A 17000-nucleotide genomic window follows, 5' to 3' on the forward strand; every position below is an offset into this window, starting at 1 on the left:
GGATGGATGGATGGATGGATGGATGGATGGATTGATTTATGACAGTTGGATGGATGGATGGATGGATGGATGGATGGATGGATGGATTTATGACAGTTGGATGGATGGATGGATGGATGGATGGATTGATTGATTTATGACAGTTGGATGGATGGATGGATGGATTGATTGATTGATTTATGACAGTTGGATGGATGGATGGATGGATGGATGGATTGATTGACTGATTTATGACAGTTGAATGGATGGATGGATGGATGGATGGATGGATGGATGGATGGATGGATGGATGGATTGATTGATTTATGACAGTTGGATGGATGGATGGATGGATGGATGGATGGATGGATGGATGGATGGATGGATGGATTGATTTATGACAGTTGGATGGATGGATGGATGAATGGAATGACAGTTGAATGGATGGATGGATGGAATGACAGTTGAATGGATGGATGGATGGATGGATGGATGGATGGATGTTATGACAGTTGGATGGATGGATGGATGGATGGATGGATGGATGGATGGATGGATTGATTTATGACAGTTGGATGGATGGATGGATGGATGGATGGATGGATGGATTGATTGATTTATGACAGTTGGATGGATGGATGGATGGATGCAATGACAGTTGAATGGATGGATGGATGGATGGATGGATGGATGGATGGATGGATGGATGGATGGATGGATGTTATGACAGTTGGATGGATGGATGGATGGAATGACAGTTGAATGGATGGATGGATGGATGGATGGATGGATGGACGGATATATCAACAAACTTTACTTTAAGTTTAAAGTTGAACTGAACTAAGAAAATATTATCCATGCATGTAAGAGCACGTTTTTGTTGACACTCAACATGTCCTGGATATGATGTTACAGGTAATGTACCCATAAAATGCAATCAAATATAAAGTTTGATTAATGGTTCTCCAGCAACCACAGATGAAGTGTAATTAATTAAGAGGGTGTAATTTATGCTGAAACAAGAGTGAGTTTGTTAAGAGGGTAATTGCTTGCAGGTTACAGAACAACATGCTGAATAATTGATGGGCGTAAAGCTCCAGTGATCTGAACAGAACATTGTAACGGGTTAGTGAATTATACAGAGCTGCGTTGATGAAAATAGCCAGAGGTTCTTGAAAGTCAAAGGTTACAGTATATGCAACCATTGACTTCATGCAAGATTCATCATGTAGTTGCTAAGCAATGCTTTGATATGTTTTAATCTTAAACACTTTGAAGAATTTTACCTAAAAGTACAGAGTAAATACTAAAAGATAATTGTGATATATACATATATATCATATATTGAGACATATATATTGAGACAATATATATACGGTTTGTTATGGTTATAATGGAGGATAAATCCAGTTTTATTCTGACTAGATGGAAGTGTGGTATTCCTTATGAAATTAACCACTTTAAAACACCAGGGTCTGTAATTATCATTTTGTTAATACGAGTAAAAATGCCATTGCTGATTAAAAATACACATTTGCCAGTGGGTGGCCACAATGGGGTCTTTTTGTGACAGGCAATATGTAAGGAAAAACAGCTAAAAATGTCATTGTCATAAGTTTAAAAAAATGTTACAAATAAGCGACAAAAGGCTGAAGGGTAATAAGTGATAGAATCGAAAGAAAGAGTGAGCGAGTGACAGAGGGAAGGACAGAAAGTGTGCTCATCGTGTCAAAGCTCATTCAGTAATGTGTGTGCGGTGAAGGGTCACTGCGAGTGCAGACGTATACGACTCCCTCAAGGCCTATGAGACGCTCCGTCTCTAAAAGGGATCGTAACAGAGAGTATAAATAATAGCTGCTGTGAGAGTCTCCAGCCTACAGCTAGCTGTAAACATTGATTAAACACATGGCGGTAAATGAAAGACAGTATAGTATAGCTGTTATTGAATAACGCCGCCTTCATAGGCAGTGTTCACAGTCTGCGTAACATTATGCATTCATCCAGTATTCAATTTTTGTAGGCATAGAAGTGCCTTTTGTTGTATCCTACAATCCTGTGCATGCAATTCAGCTGTGGAAAGAATAAAAGTGGCTTAATTAAATTAATTCATCGATGTCCTTTTTGTTTCATAAAACTAATACTCACTTTAGTCATTTAATGTTTGTTTGGTTATCTCAAAAGCTCATTTGAACTAGATCAGTCGTTACAGAACAGTCATAACTAGTCAGTTGTTGTTGTGGACAAATGTTGTCACATTAATCTCAAAAGCGTATCATTCACTAAGTAGAAGCCTGTTAAATTAGACAGATGGCGATATATACAGATAAAATTACATGCTCTTAACCCTTAAAAACCATGAACAAAACATCACGTTATGCAAATTAGTGATCACAGTGAGCAACGAGAGATGTTTAGAAACCAAAATCAATTTTCCTTTTCAGCACTGAAATACAAAGTGGTCACTCAATGTTATAAATGCATATACTTGATGTGAATGGTTGGTTGTGTGTGTGTGTGTGTGTGTGTGTGTGTGTGTGTGTGTGTATATATATATATATATATATATATATATATATATATATATATATATATATATATATATATATATATACAGAACAGTCCAAAAGTTTGGAACCACTAAGATTTTTAATGTTTTTAAAATAAGTTTCGTCTGCTCACCAAGGCTACATTTATTTAATTAAAAATACAGTAAAAAACAGTAATATTGTGAAATATTATTACAATTTAAAATAACTGTGTACTATTTAAATATATTTGACAAAGTAATTTATTCCTGTGATGCAAAGCTGAATTTTCAGCATCGTTACTCCAGTCTTCAGTGTCACATGATCCTTCAGAAATCATTCTAATATGCTGATCTGCTGCTCAATAAACATTTATGATTATTTTCAATGTTGAAAACAGTTGTGTACTTTTTTTTTCAGGATTCCTTGATGAATAGAAAGTTCAAAAGAACAGCATTTATCTGAAATACAAAGCTTCTGTAGCATTATACACTACCGTTCAAAAGTTTGGGGTCAGTAAGAATTTTTATTTTTATTTTTTTGAAAAGAAATTAAAGAAATGAATACTTTTATTCAGCAAGGATGCATTAAATCAATCAAAAGTGGCAGTAAAGACATTTATAATGTTACAAAAGATTAGATTTCAGATAAACACTGTTCTTTTGAACTTTCTATTCATCAAATAATCCTGAAAAAAAATATTGTACACAAATATTTTGTACAATTGTACACATTAAATGTTTATTGAGCAGCAAATCAGCATATTAGAATGATTTCTGAAGGATCATGTGACACTGAAGACTGGAGTAATGATGCTGAAAATTCAGCTTTGCATCACAGGAATAAATTACTTTGTGAAATATATTCAAATAGAAAACAGTTATTTTAAATTGTAATAATATTTCACAATATTACTGTTTTTTACTGTATTTTTAATTAAATAAATGTAGCAAAAACTTATTTTAAAAACATTAAAAATCTTAGTGGTTCCAAACTTTTGGACTGTACTGTATAATATATATATATAATATATATATACACACTACTGAATAATGAATATATAATATAATAGTGGCTTAATTAAAATAAAAATAAAAGCGATATCTGCCGATATCATTCATTATAATTAATAATTAATCATCATATTTTGAATTATTATATTTTGAAAGAAATGCAAATAAAAACTTTCTCTCCATTTCATCAACTTGTTTCAAAGTAACTGGTATCTGTTATAAACAAACACGTTATTCAAATTAATATTAACACACATTAACTAAATTCTGAAGATTAAATTATTTTTTCTTTACTTTCTGAATGTTATTAATTCATATAATTACTAATAATATTGAACATCAAACTGGTTTCTTAGCATCTTCTTTACACAAAGCAAAAATTCAGTGCATTCCTGCCCTTTTTTGATTGACAGGATATAGAAACTATATATATAATCAGTATAAAATTTTCACACTATTGTCTATCGGCCGATACCGATTATTGGCCGATATATTGGTGCATCTATAATATATATATATATATATATATATATATATATATATATATATATATATATATATATATATATATATTACATTTACATTTATTTATTTGACAGACGCCTTTATCCAAAAGCGACTCACAAGTGAGGAATAAAACAAGCGAGTCATTATGAAGAGGCAAATAGACACAAGTGCTAATGATACAAGTTTCAGACATTGCTCAGAGTATCATAAGCTACAATAGAGATGGATTAAAGGAAGTGAAAAAGTAGGTAATGAAAGGATAGTTGTTGTTTTTTTAAGATGAGGTTAAGTGCTCATGAAAGAGATGAGTTTTCAGCTGTACAATATAAATTTTTTGTATATTATTTTATACAGTGTCCACTGAGGCTGCATGTATTTGATTAAAACAGTAAAAACTAATATTGTGAAATATTATTGCAATTTAAAGTAACTTTTATATGAAGTGTCAGTGTCACATGATCTTTCAGAAATCATTCTAATATGCTGATTTGCTGCTCAAGAAACATTTCTGACTATCATCAATGTTGAAAACAGCTGTGCTACTTCATATTTTCAGTAAACTGTTACTTTTTTTCAGAATACTTTGATGAATAGAAAGTTGGAAAGAACAGCATTTATTTGAAATAGATGTTGATCAAATTAACGTGTCCTGGCTGAATATATAATAATCAGTTCTCAATTCATAAAATATTAATTTCTTTTGGGGAAAATAAAATCTTACTGATCCCAAACTTTTGCACGAAAGTAGATGAGAGACACTGAGAATGAAGCATATCCTGATGGATAGTGAGAGAAGAAACAGATTGTCTGAGGAAGACTGGAGGAAGAGATATGAGCTGGAATTCTTTTGTTCAAGGGTTTTCTCTCTTTCTCTCTCTCTCTCTGAGCTTCATGTTCAGCTGACAGCTTATTGAAAATACTGGAGAGCATGTCAATCACAGATACAGTGTGTGTGTGTGTGTGTGTGTGTGTGTGTGTGTGTCCTTTTAGTGGTCCAGCCTTCAATTCATGTGCTCCATACTGATTTTTCATTCTTCTATAACCAACGGTGTCACGTTCATCTTTATATCCATATTTATGTGTATAATCAGAGCATATTCAACCCTGGCAGAGCATGAATATATATCACAGAGTGTGTTTACGTCCAGACAACACACCTGCTGTATCGCATGTTCGAGTGTGAACTATACGGCTCTCTGAAAAACTTCATATCTCTCATATCACTCCCTCATAATAAAATAGTTTAAACTCAAATCAATATTTCATGTCCATTTTTTTATTTATTCGGCAAGATAATGTCCAGTTTCCCATCTTTATTGCAAAATAAACCCCTTCAGCATGATACAAAAGTCATTTTTTGCAATAATTTGACTCACACTTAACATTCGTCTCAGGTGATCCGATCACAAGTGGTCAGTCGAGACAGACTGCTGTTTGTGATTAGTATTAACATGCATCTCAAATGCATCTCCTCTGATTGGATGTTGTGGAAACACCCCTCACTTACCTTTAAATTTCAGCATTTAGCAGATGCTTTTATCCAAAGCCACTCACAATAGAGCAATTTGTCACAGAAGGGGCCATTCACACATGCATTAAAACATTAAGATGAAACAACAGAATGAAACAAAAATCACATTTATAAAAACATACAGACAAACAATTAATTAAAAAACAGTGCAGGCTAAATGCAAGAGTACGCCCCCTTACTACATCAGTGTGTCACTGCATTTTAATAAAACTGAATCTGAAATAACAAACAAGAAACCCACACATTCTGAATGTTTTTTTTCATATGCATGAATGCGCTATCATTCATTTTTAGTCTTTTGTACTCGCACATACAGTGAAAGATTTTGAAATATTATTCAACAAATGGATTGCTGCTTTTTGCTGCATCTCTCCCGGTCTTTCTCTCTCTGTTGTTTTGTATATGTGGTGAATGTGGGATTATTCTGAAGATGAAAGAGAGGAGAGGAGAGATGGAGAACACTCTTATCGGTGCTGGACAGCAGCGCTGTTTTACACAACACACACACTTTTAAAAATGCACACCGCTACACACACAATCACATTAATAACTAGATTTCACAAAAAGTGAGGGTGTAAAACTCCCCTGCGCAATTCTAGGGTGTTACGGGTGGCCGTGAGCATTTTGCTGTCCATTTTCAATGGTCTTCAGGGGTTGCTAAGGTGTTGCTAGGGTGTTGTATGTGGTTTCTTACTAGCCAAAGTCAATGGCATCACCTCCAGATGAGGATTGGTTGAGCCTCAGTGATGATGTCAACATTATAAGTGGACTAATTGGAATAATTAGGATTGTTTAATGTTTTTGAAAAAAAGTTATTGCAATTTAAAATAACTTGTTTCTATGTGTTTATATTTTAAAATGTAATTTATTCCTGTGATTCAAAGCTGAGTTTTCAGCATCATTACTCCAGTCTTCAGTGTCACATGATCCTTCAGAAATCATTCTAATATGATGATTTGATGATCAAGAAACATTTATGATTATTATCAATGTTGAAAACAGATAATATTAAGTTCAAAAGAACAGCATTATTTGAAATGGAAATCTTTTGTAATATTATAAATGTCTTTACTGTCACTTATGATCATTTGAATGCGTCTTTGCTGTATTAAAGTATTTTTTTCCTTGTTAACCCCAAACTTTGTAATAATATTTCACAATTTTACTGGTTTTACTGTATTTTTGATCTAATAAATGCAGCCTCGGTGAACAAACGAGACTTGCACGTCCTGATTTGAACATATTTCGTTGATCCAGGAACAACATTCCTGTCTGAAAATGTAATCCCAACCCTGTACCCCTAAACACAACCCTAAAATCAGAGGGAAATGATAGGTGAATAACACTGATATAGAAGCACCTGGTTGTAAGCCTAAACTTGACACCTCAAATCTGTTTGGTTGACTGGAATGTTGTTCCAAGAACATGTTGTATTTGGTGAAATCAGGTTCTGCAAGAGGTTTACATCAGTTTATACTAACATTTTAATGGATGAAAAACAATAAAAAGCTGGAAAAGAATTTGCCCCCTTTAGATCTTCTCTAAAACTGTCACTGAGAAGCTTTTGTGGGATTAAAAAGAGCAATAATCCATAGATTACAGACATAGAGGTTGATAAAATTGAAAGTCCTAATCTGTCTTCTCTCTCTTTGAAGGTGAAATCTGTGGCTTTCACGTACAGGGTCTCAGCGCTCCGTTCGAGGCCGTGGTTCTGAACAGCACGTCAGGAGAGGGGCGGCTGCGGGCGCGGGGACCGATCGACTGCGAGCGGCAGAGAGAGTTCACCTTCAGCATTCAAGCACATGACTGTGGCACGGGGCCGGAGGGCCGCGGAGAGAAGAGATCACACAAGTCAGTGTGTGTTTAAATAGATGCATGTTCTCCACCTCAGTGTGTGATTCATATTTGTGAGAGTATGTTTTTAACTGAAAGGAACACGATGAACTATATTTCTCCAATGATTCATCAGTTGCTTGACTCACCTCTCTCTGTTACTTAGGTTCTTCTTTTGAAGATTTTTATTTCCGTACTTTTAGAGGTTCCCTGTACCTGCTAATGGGTAGTTGAAACTTTTAAAATATTTATTTATACACAACCATTCAAAAGGCTGAATCTCCAAGGCTGCATTTATTTGATCAAAAATACAGTAAAAACAGTATTATTGTGAAATATTATTACATTTTAAAATAACCGTTTTCTATTTGAATGAATATATTGTAAAACGTAATTTATTCCTGTGATAGCTGACTTTATAGCATCATTACTCCAGTCATCAGTGTCACATGATCCTTCAGAAACCTGATTTGCTGCATTTATCATTATTATCAATGTTGAAAACAGTTGTGCTTCATATTTTAAACTTTAATACGTTTTAGGATTCTTTGATGAATAGAAGGTTCTAAAGAACAGCATTTATTTGAAATAGAAATCTTTTGTCATTAATTTAAAATGTAATGCATCCTTGCTAAATAAAAGTATGAATTTATTTAAAAAAAAAAAACATTATTATTATTTATTATATGATTGATAAGGGACAATTATGAAAACATATTTTATTAAATATAACATTTATGAATTCATATCAACCTAATAGGTCTGTATTGCATATTAAGCTTTAATGGCAATCAGTTAGTAAAGTTACAAGTGTTCAGTTCCAATAATCTTCTATAAAGAAACATGAGAAACATTTAATCTAGTAATCTGGTATCTGTAGCCGCTTTTTCACCAAAATTACTAGGAACAATTTGTCCCAGGAACTTTTTCTCCCCAGACCTGTTGCTATCAGCATTTCCATTGCGGTCTAAAGTACCATAAAGTAGAGGTCTACAAAGAGGACCCGAGACCCGACCCGGGACCCGTACGGGTTCGGGTCTATATTTTAAATGGTAAGCCGGGTCCAGGTCGGGTCCCAATCTATTACTTCGGTTCCCGGGTCTGTTTAACATTGTGTGTATACCCGAGCCGATTTGATTCGGAGATCACCCGGCCGTGTTCAGAGTCAGTCAGCGTTGTGCGTGTGTTTTGTAACTTGCAAAGTATGAGCCGGGAAATAAGGTGGAAAAAAAAAAAACACGAGCGACCCCAGCCATCAGAAGCAGAGCGGGCGGAGTTAAAGCAAGCGAACAGTGATCATCGAGCTTTCCTATTCCTGTTGTGTGCAACAGTAATGCAAACAAACTTCAAATCTCAAAAACTACTTGCAGCCTTGCACACTCACATTTAAATAATACATTTCAAATCATCAACAAAATCTGAGATGAACTATCACACGAATGTTTTCTATGACGCTTAAATGGTTATGTTTCAGGTTGCTCCAGCTAACACGCATGTGCAGTCTCATGCGAGCGCACTTTCTTTCTCCTATTTTTATAATAATATTATGAATGAACCGTCTAGATATATCTAAAGTTTTGGTCAGACTCGGCTTAGAGAGCGCAGAAATGATCGCAAATAATGCTAATGTCAGCGGCCATGTCACTGTACAAGCAATCGTTATTATTCAAAAGGGCAAACTTGTGGCTCTTTTTTCCTCCTGGAGGAAGATGAGAGCGGCAGATGAAACACAATAAACTCTGATGTTCTCTTGCATTCAGATGCCTAGTGTTTGGAAATGCAATCATGTGAGGCACTTCTGAGAGGGAGTTAAACCAAATCATTTTGACTTTGGCTCAGGCATCAAATGAACTATTGAGATGCTGTGATGCAATTGGTCCACTGGTTAGTCCAGTTATCCAATCACATCCACTGCTGAGGCAAAGTCATGTGAGTTTTTTGTTGTTCGATGCGTTTTCATCGTAGTTTATCGTAGTTTATGCGCATGTCTTCTTATCAGATAAAAAAATGATCCACCTCAATTGAGTTTTTTCATGAGCATTTTTAGAATTTATGCACATCTTGAAGTTTCCATCAAGCTTTTTTAATGTGCTATCCCAAAATTTGCATAAAAATAGGCAGATGGAAACGTATTTAGAAAGTTGTACAAACTTTTAGTGCACTATACAGGCCATGGATGTACCGATAGGATTTTTTTAGAGATATGGATACCGATTTAACATTGGCAAATTCCGATACCGATATTTGTGACTTGCTTACTTCATGACAAACTTCAGAGGTTATTTTTGCTATCAAATATTTCTTATGAACAACATTAACTCATATTGACTTATTATTATAGAACATCACGTTAATAAACGCATTAACAAATAATTCCAGTGCTGTTGTTTTATATATCAAGTATAAATTTTGCTACTTCAGAAAAAGATTGATCTTTCCAACATGCAGTTAATTAATAAGCTATTGGTTTGTTATATCAGCCATTTTCATGCTATAGCCCATAACTTGATCAAAAACTGGCCAATAAACATAGGCGGATGATACATCGGTGCATCTCTACTATATATATAATTTTTTACCATAATTGTACAACAGGATACTGAACTTCCACTCAAAAATCAAGTTATTTTTCTTAGTACTGGCTGTAATCAGCAGGTGACTGACCTTCAGGCATTAAAAGCTTTTTAAGAGCTTGTGCTAATGAAGGCTGTGGACATGTTTACCTGCAGAAAGCTGCAAACAAACACTGAGCCAATGCTATCTTTACCTGCAGATATCCTTATAAAGATGCTTTAAACAGCTAATGCACTGAAGCCCTTTGAAACAAAATAACACTTCTAAAGACATTTGCAAATGAGCCAGAAAAAACAAGGTTTGTTATAAAAGGGGAATTTGTGGTGTAAAGAATAGAAGAGAGTGAGGGACCTTCCTCATTACTCTGTATCTCTTTAATCCGGACAGGATTACTCTATCCGGCTCCGACAGCTCTGATCTCCGATACACACACACACACACACACACACACACACACACACACACACACACACACAGATAAAGGATTAAAGTAAGATGTTAGACTCTAAAGAGCAGTAAAGCTGCAAAATCACACTGCTTTACTATAGATTTCATCCCTAATGCATTAATGTGTGTGTGTGTGTGCATATGTTCTGGTTTTTAACATTATAACAGATTATCAGGGGTGTTTGTAATCCTGTCATTTGTCAGAAGCTGTTGCCCTTTGCAAAGTATTGCTCACTTTTTACGCCGTCTTTGACATGAATGATGTAAGCTTGTTATTTTGGTATTTTCAGCTTGCAAAAGTGTGTCAGGACCGGCCGTGAGGACACCTAGAGGCACTTTTTTTCTTTTTTTAAAATATCTTTCTGTCCCCGAAGACTTTTCTAAGACTTTATAATGACCTGCAGGAGAGAGAAATCACAAATGAGATCTCTTTAGTATGTTCACTGTTTCTCCTGGACAGTGATGGAGAATGAATGGAGCTTTTGGAGAGTTTTCTCCTGAGAAAAGACTTCAGGACGCATGTCTCCTCTAAAGCAGAGTGCAATAATTAGTTCAGATCCGGACCGCAAATCAGTCCTCAATCACATAAATTAATGTAATTAGAAACACAAGTATCACAAAGACAGAAAAACAATTTCACTCACTTCATTTTGACACTCACTTTAGACATTCTACTAACTATAAGCAGACTGTCTACTAAAATGAAAAACCAAATATCCTTTTTCCTTTAAAGTCAGTTTAGTATTATTTCTAAAGCTGCAGTCTTTGAGAGACTATTTTGAGCATTTGGGATTTAATACTTCTTGAGGTATTGTGACTGTCAGCCTGAACATTTTTATTTAAACGCGCTGCAGTTGCCGTTTTTCATTTCAAGCCCCCTAAAAATACACATTTAACTCAGCCATCAAATCTGTGGAGCACAATCATGCTATGTTCCAGTAAAATCACAAAATAATTTCTCTATTCCTGATAAACACACCCTGACATAGGTTTATAAAAATCAGAAATTTAGTGACGTATGCCCTATAAGACACATGTCCTGAAGTCTTTTTTTTTTTTTTTCAGGAGAAAAAGTTCTCCATTTGTTCTCCATTTAATCCCATCACTGTCCAAAAGAAACAGAAGATATATTAAACATTCTTGTTAATATCTGTTTCTACCTATTTTAATGCGCATTGTGAATAAAAAACATGAAAAATGCTGGATGGAAATGGCAAGATGGGCATAAATTCTAAAAATTCAGAGCATACATTTTGTATGCAAATTGAGGCGGATACATTTCTTATCCAACGTGCATAAACTACGATGGAAATACATTTACTGAATAAATCCTTTGATACGCAACAGAAAACTCATATTACTTTGCCTCAACAGAGGATGTGACTAGATAACTGGACTAACATAGCTATTGTTAATGGAAATTCAAACTAAATCTAGTGAAAACCGTTTTCAGTAACTAAAAATAAAGCTGAAATAAAATAAAATTTAAATACTAATAAAATGATGAAAAACCTAAACTTACAACGAATATATAAAGTATCTGCACAATCTGGCATGTTTTATTTGCTTTACCACAAATAAAACAATTGACATTTTTTTATGAGCAAAAACACGCAGTTTTTGTGTGTGTCCCTTTAAATGCAAATGAGCTGCTGCTCCCGGCCCCCTTTTCAAAAGAGGGCGGAGCTTTAACAGCTTGTGCTTCAGTTGCTCAACAACAACAAAGCTGGAGAATCTCACGCAGCCAAAATGAGGATTGTCAGTAACGGTGTTCAGCCTTACATTGTTCAAACCGGAGTCGACACTGATGGAGAGACTCAGGAAGAAGTTACAACTTTTAGAATGAAACTGGACATTTCTGAATGGTTAGTGGATACATTTATGTAGTTGCTGTGGAGTTGATTCAACTCATCGACTAGCATGTGCCGTCATGTTAATCTTGTGTGCAAATCCAGCGTTGAATTGATCCTCGTTTGTGAAGCAGTCCGGCGTAAAATGACGGCATGACAACAACACTCTACTACACTCTACTACAACAACTCTTCCTCTTCCTCTCCCCTTTGTTGTGTGTTCTCAGGGGCGGGGTTTATGTAAATTTTAGGGTTAGTGATGTCACCAACCCAGGAAGAAGCTTGTTGTAGTCCCTACCAGCCGTTTGTTGTAGTCCTTAAACAGAGAATTCTTTACAAGAAAATATCTCTCTTTGCATTGAACTTTGAGCGTCATAACTTTGCAGATGTTGTTTATGCTCAAACAGCAACATTACACACTAACTAAAGTTAAAAAAGTGAAATCATAATCAACCACCCCTTTAAAATAAAAGCTGTAAAAATGCTTCAACACATTAATAAATACTACAATAGACTCAAACATTTAATAGAAACATCTAAAACAGAAGTTGATGCTTAAATGAAACATAATTGAGAACTCCATGAAGCATCCTGCATGATGCAAATCAAAATAAAAGCCTCTTTTTCTCTATCTCAGAGCGACGGTGCATGTGCAAGTGGGAGATGTGAACGAGTTTCCCCCCGTGTTCGGTCAGCTGGAGTATCACGGCTCGGTGACGGAGGGTAAAGTGTTTGACAGTATTCTCCAGGTTCAGGCGTCAGACCAGGACTGCTCTCCACAGTACAGCCAGATCTGCAACTACCAGATCACCTCTCACGACACAGCCTTTGCTATAGACCGCAACGGTTAGCGCTCACACACACACACAAATACATTCACTTTGCTGTCTTCTGTATTTAAATGAGTGTGTTTGTGTGCAGGTAACATCAGGAACACAGAGAGTCTGAGCTTTGATAAAAAGTCACATTATAAAATCCGTGTGACAGCGTTCGACTGCGGTCAGAAGAGAGCGGCGCAGGATGCCGTCGTACACATCCATGTAAAACCCGTCTGCAAGCCTGGATGGCAGGGTAAGATTTGAAGATGTTTTGGTCTCAGATGCATTTTGCACATGAAAATGGCTGAAATGTAGCTTTACGCAATTTCTGGAAGTCTTGTTGCAGTGGTCCATCTGGGAACAAAGTCATACTAACAAGTTATTATCAGACTGATATAATGGACTTTTTCGAGGAAGATAATTCATTAATTTCTTCAGTGTTTTTTACAGACTAATTTTAACACATCAACTTATTTTAAGTTAGTTGCCAAAGGCAACATTTGATTCTTAAAGGATTAGTTCACCCAAAAATTAAAATTATCCCATAATCACCCTCAACACTCACACTCACCCTCAAGTCATCCAAGGTGTATATGACTTTCTTCTTTCAGACAAACACAATCAGAGAAAATATCCTAGCTCTTTCAAGCTTTATAATGGGAGTGAATAGTAACCAAGATTTTTGAGACCTTTGAGAAGCCCAAAAAAGCTCAACCATCCATCATAAAATTAATCCATACGGCTCCAGGGGTTAATAAAAGCCTTCTGAAGTGAAGTGATGCATTTTTGCAAGAAAAATATCCATATTTATTACTTTACAAACTATAACTGGCTTCCGGTAATGGTCGTATGCAAGTCTAGTTCTGGCAGAAGAGTGACCTCTGACCCAACATATGATTTAGGATGTAGGTGAGAGTAGACAGCTTTCGCGGTTTAAACAAATAGGGCTGCGCAACAAACCCAAGCTCCTCTTCTCTTATATCGAAATCCTCTGACATTTCTCTTTAAAAATTCTCATTTTAGACTTCTAACTTGTGACCGGTGTTTCCGGCGCTTCCGTGTTCATCAATACGTCATACGAATCCACCGTAACTAGAATTGTGTACCGCCATTATAAATATAGAAATTTTTATTCCAAAAACCCATCAGAAGGCTTCAAAAGGCCTTTATTAACCCCATGGATTACTTTTATGATGGATGGATAATGCATTTTTTGGCTTCAAAATCTCAGGTACCATTCACTCCCATTTTAAAGCTTGGAAGATCCAGGATATGTTTTAAAAAAAACTCAGAATGTGTTTGGCTGAAAGAAAATAGTCATATACACTTAGGATGGCTTGACTGTGAGTAAATCATGGGATCATTTTCATTTTTGGGTGAACTATCCCTTTAAGTTTAAGATTTTAAATGAAATATTCATATTTTATTTGATTTCAGCTTCATTTAAATTAACAAAAACAATTTTTATTAGTTTTAGTTAACTATAACAACACTGATAATTATGTCATACTCTATGCTGCATATTATTATATTACCTTTTTCTGATAAAAGCGAAATCATGTTTAACAATAAACTAATCAAACTGAAGATGGTGACTCAGACAGGCCTTCTGATTCAGATCTGTGAATCATCTGATTGAACTGGTTCACTGAAATGAATCAACCAAATTCTCTGAAATGTGTCAGACTCAAATTACTAGAAAGAGGACAGTTTAGGAGAACGCCTCAGTTTGTAAGACTATGCTTCATACAGTGACTAGCGTGTATGTGCATGTTTACTTGCTTCATAATGAATGTAAATAATTAAATTCACACCTAAGTTAATGTGGGAATTAGTTGCATGTTCAACATTGAAATACACAATGAATCCATTGAATTTTGTATAAAATAAACACTCCTACGCATGTCACATGTCTCGCAGTTCTGGGATCGTAAATCCAGACGTTTCCTGTGATCTGTGCATGACAGCAAACCAGTTTCAGCTGAGTCAGTTACACACACACAGACACACAAACGCTTTGAATTTCCTGTCACTTTCTGTCCGTCTCTTTCTTTTCCCTTGAAGCTATTTTTGTTTGCTTTTAAACTCAATATAGTGTTGACCCCCTCCCGTCTCTCTCTCTCTTTCCCTTCCGCCTCTGTCTTTTTCCAGTAGGTTTGTGCTTTCTTTTTTGCTTTTGATTGCAGCGGGAGGCTTACATCAGAATTAACACACACACTTTCATATGATAGCCAGCTTGATGCATTATGTTGGTTCCTTTAAAGCTCCTGGTATCACTTTCATTACAGCTAGACGTGCATGGGATCTAAAGCAGCGATGCTCAATTGGATCGCTGACAGCAGGGAAAGACAAAATAAAAGAACAAATGACAAAATGCAACATTTAAATGAGAAGAGAATATGCTTCCCCATTTATTATTTTGTTGATGTCAAAGGCTGTGCATCCAATTAAACTTCATTTTTGCACAACCGTGTCCTCATCCTCGTAATCCGTATTTAAATTAAAGTTGACTTATTATGCTTTTGTATACAGTACTGTGCAAAAGTCTTAGGCATGTCAGTATTTTCACCCCCCAAAAAAGTTTTAAGCCAGTTATTTATATCTTTTGCTGTAGTGAGTCAATAGGAAATATCCGTTCACATTTCCAAACATTCATTTTGCCATTAATTGTAATAATCCAGTGAGATTTTTGAATACACAATAAGACTGATAACAGCCGGTGCTCCACATGGAGATCAGAGCTCACCATCAATCGAATCCGTCTGTGATCACATGAAGAAACATATGAAACTGAGACAAACCAAATCCAGAAGAACTGTGGCCGTGTGTCCAAGAGATTTTCAGAAACCTAGTGCAAACACATTTTATGTAAACTAGGCTCATTTTATAAACTAATTTCACAAAACCTACGCTACTTGCCTGGTGCAGTTATTGTTAGCATTGACCTTGTGAATTTAGTTGAATTTCAAGTACATTTTGTTCCATGTAAGGACATTTTTATTGATTATAGCTGCATAAACAAAGCATTTGGATACATTCAAGGTTCATGCAAACTCCAATAAGCTTTAGTATAAAAGCAATCTGACCTATTTCACAGACGTCAACTCCTATCATATATTTTGCCTAATACAGTATAATGCTCTTCTCATTGCTGCTTGTCTCTGCAGAAATGGCCTTCGCTAAGCAGCTTGCATTTTCTTGCAGTCTTTCCACTGACACGAGCAGATGCCTTTCATTCTGTGCATGTTGAGAAGTAAAACGCAACAAAAGCATAAAATTATGTTAAAAAGCCCTTTCCAATTTTGGTATCTTCTCATGAGTCGTTTCCTAGCTACAGTGGTAAACAGCCATTCCTTGTGCTTACAGTGGAAACCACGCTGATCAACATACTGCCGTTTGGAGACACATAATACAATGGGAAAATAGATTTACGGGGAGAAAATTAGGTAGAACCTTAAATTTAATCAAAACACAATATGGATAAGAAAATAGAACCTCTTCTATTTGACATCTATTTGAGTCAAATTATAAGCTTAAAGGGATAGTTCACACAAAAATGATAACCCTCATGTTGTTCCAAACCTGCATGACTATCTTTATTTTGTTTCTTACTGTGCACAATTCATCTTTGCATGTTGTTTCAAAGGCAAAATCTTTCATTAAAATGGAGAAACATAATATTCTGTTTTCACAGTGTATTATGTTTCTCCATTCTAATGAAAGATTTTGCCTTTGGAACAACATGCAAAGATGAATTGCCATTTTTAGCAGTTAAAAACCTTATATTTAATCATAACTGTGAATATGAATTTAAAAATAGGACCTCTCACTTGACAACATGAAATTGAAAAATTGAAAAACTAATTATAAGTTCTCAAAAATGAAAATGTTGTCATCATTTATTCACTCTCATGTCGTTCCAA

The 17000-nt window shown here is 35.4% G+C and overlaps 2 protein-coding genes across 5 annotated transcripts in view; one reads left to right on the forward strand and one right to left on the reverse strand.

Moving 5' to 3' along the window:
- Positions 1-17000, reverse strand: part of LOC125249057 (oocyte zinc finger protein XlCOF15-like) — a 95478-nt gene that overhangs the window by 17316 nt on the left and 61162 nt on the right. The gene's annotated exons all lie outside the window — the stretch shown is intronic.
- clstn2b (calsyntenin 2b) overlaps positions 1-17000 on the forward strand; it is a 91629-nt gene that overhangs the window by 13597 nt on the left and 61032 nt on the right. For both annotated transcript variants that reach the window (XM_048161247.1, XM_048161248.1), the window contains exons 3-5: positions 7211-7406; positions 12897-13105; positions 13181-13330. In XM_048161247.1, the coding sequence (XP_048017204.1) occupies positions 7211-7406; positions 12897-13105; positions 13181-13330 (555 nt within the window). The remainder of the gene's footprint in view (positions 1-7210; positions 7407-12896; positions 13106-13180; positions 13331-17000) is intronic.

Source organism: Megalobrama amblycephala, linkage group LG16 (assembly GCF_018812025.1).
Source record: "Megalobrama amblycephala isolate DHTTF-2021 linkage group LG16, ASM1881202v1, whole genome shotgun sequence".
NCBI classification, from domain to species: domain Eukaryota; kingdom Metazoa; phylum Chordata; class Actinopteri; order Cypriniformes; family Xenocyprididae; genus Megalobrama; species Megalobrama amblycephala.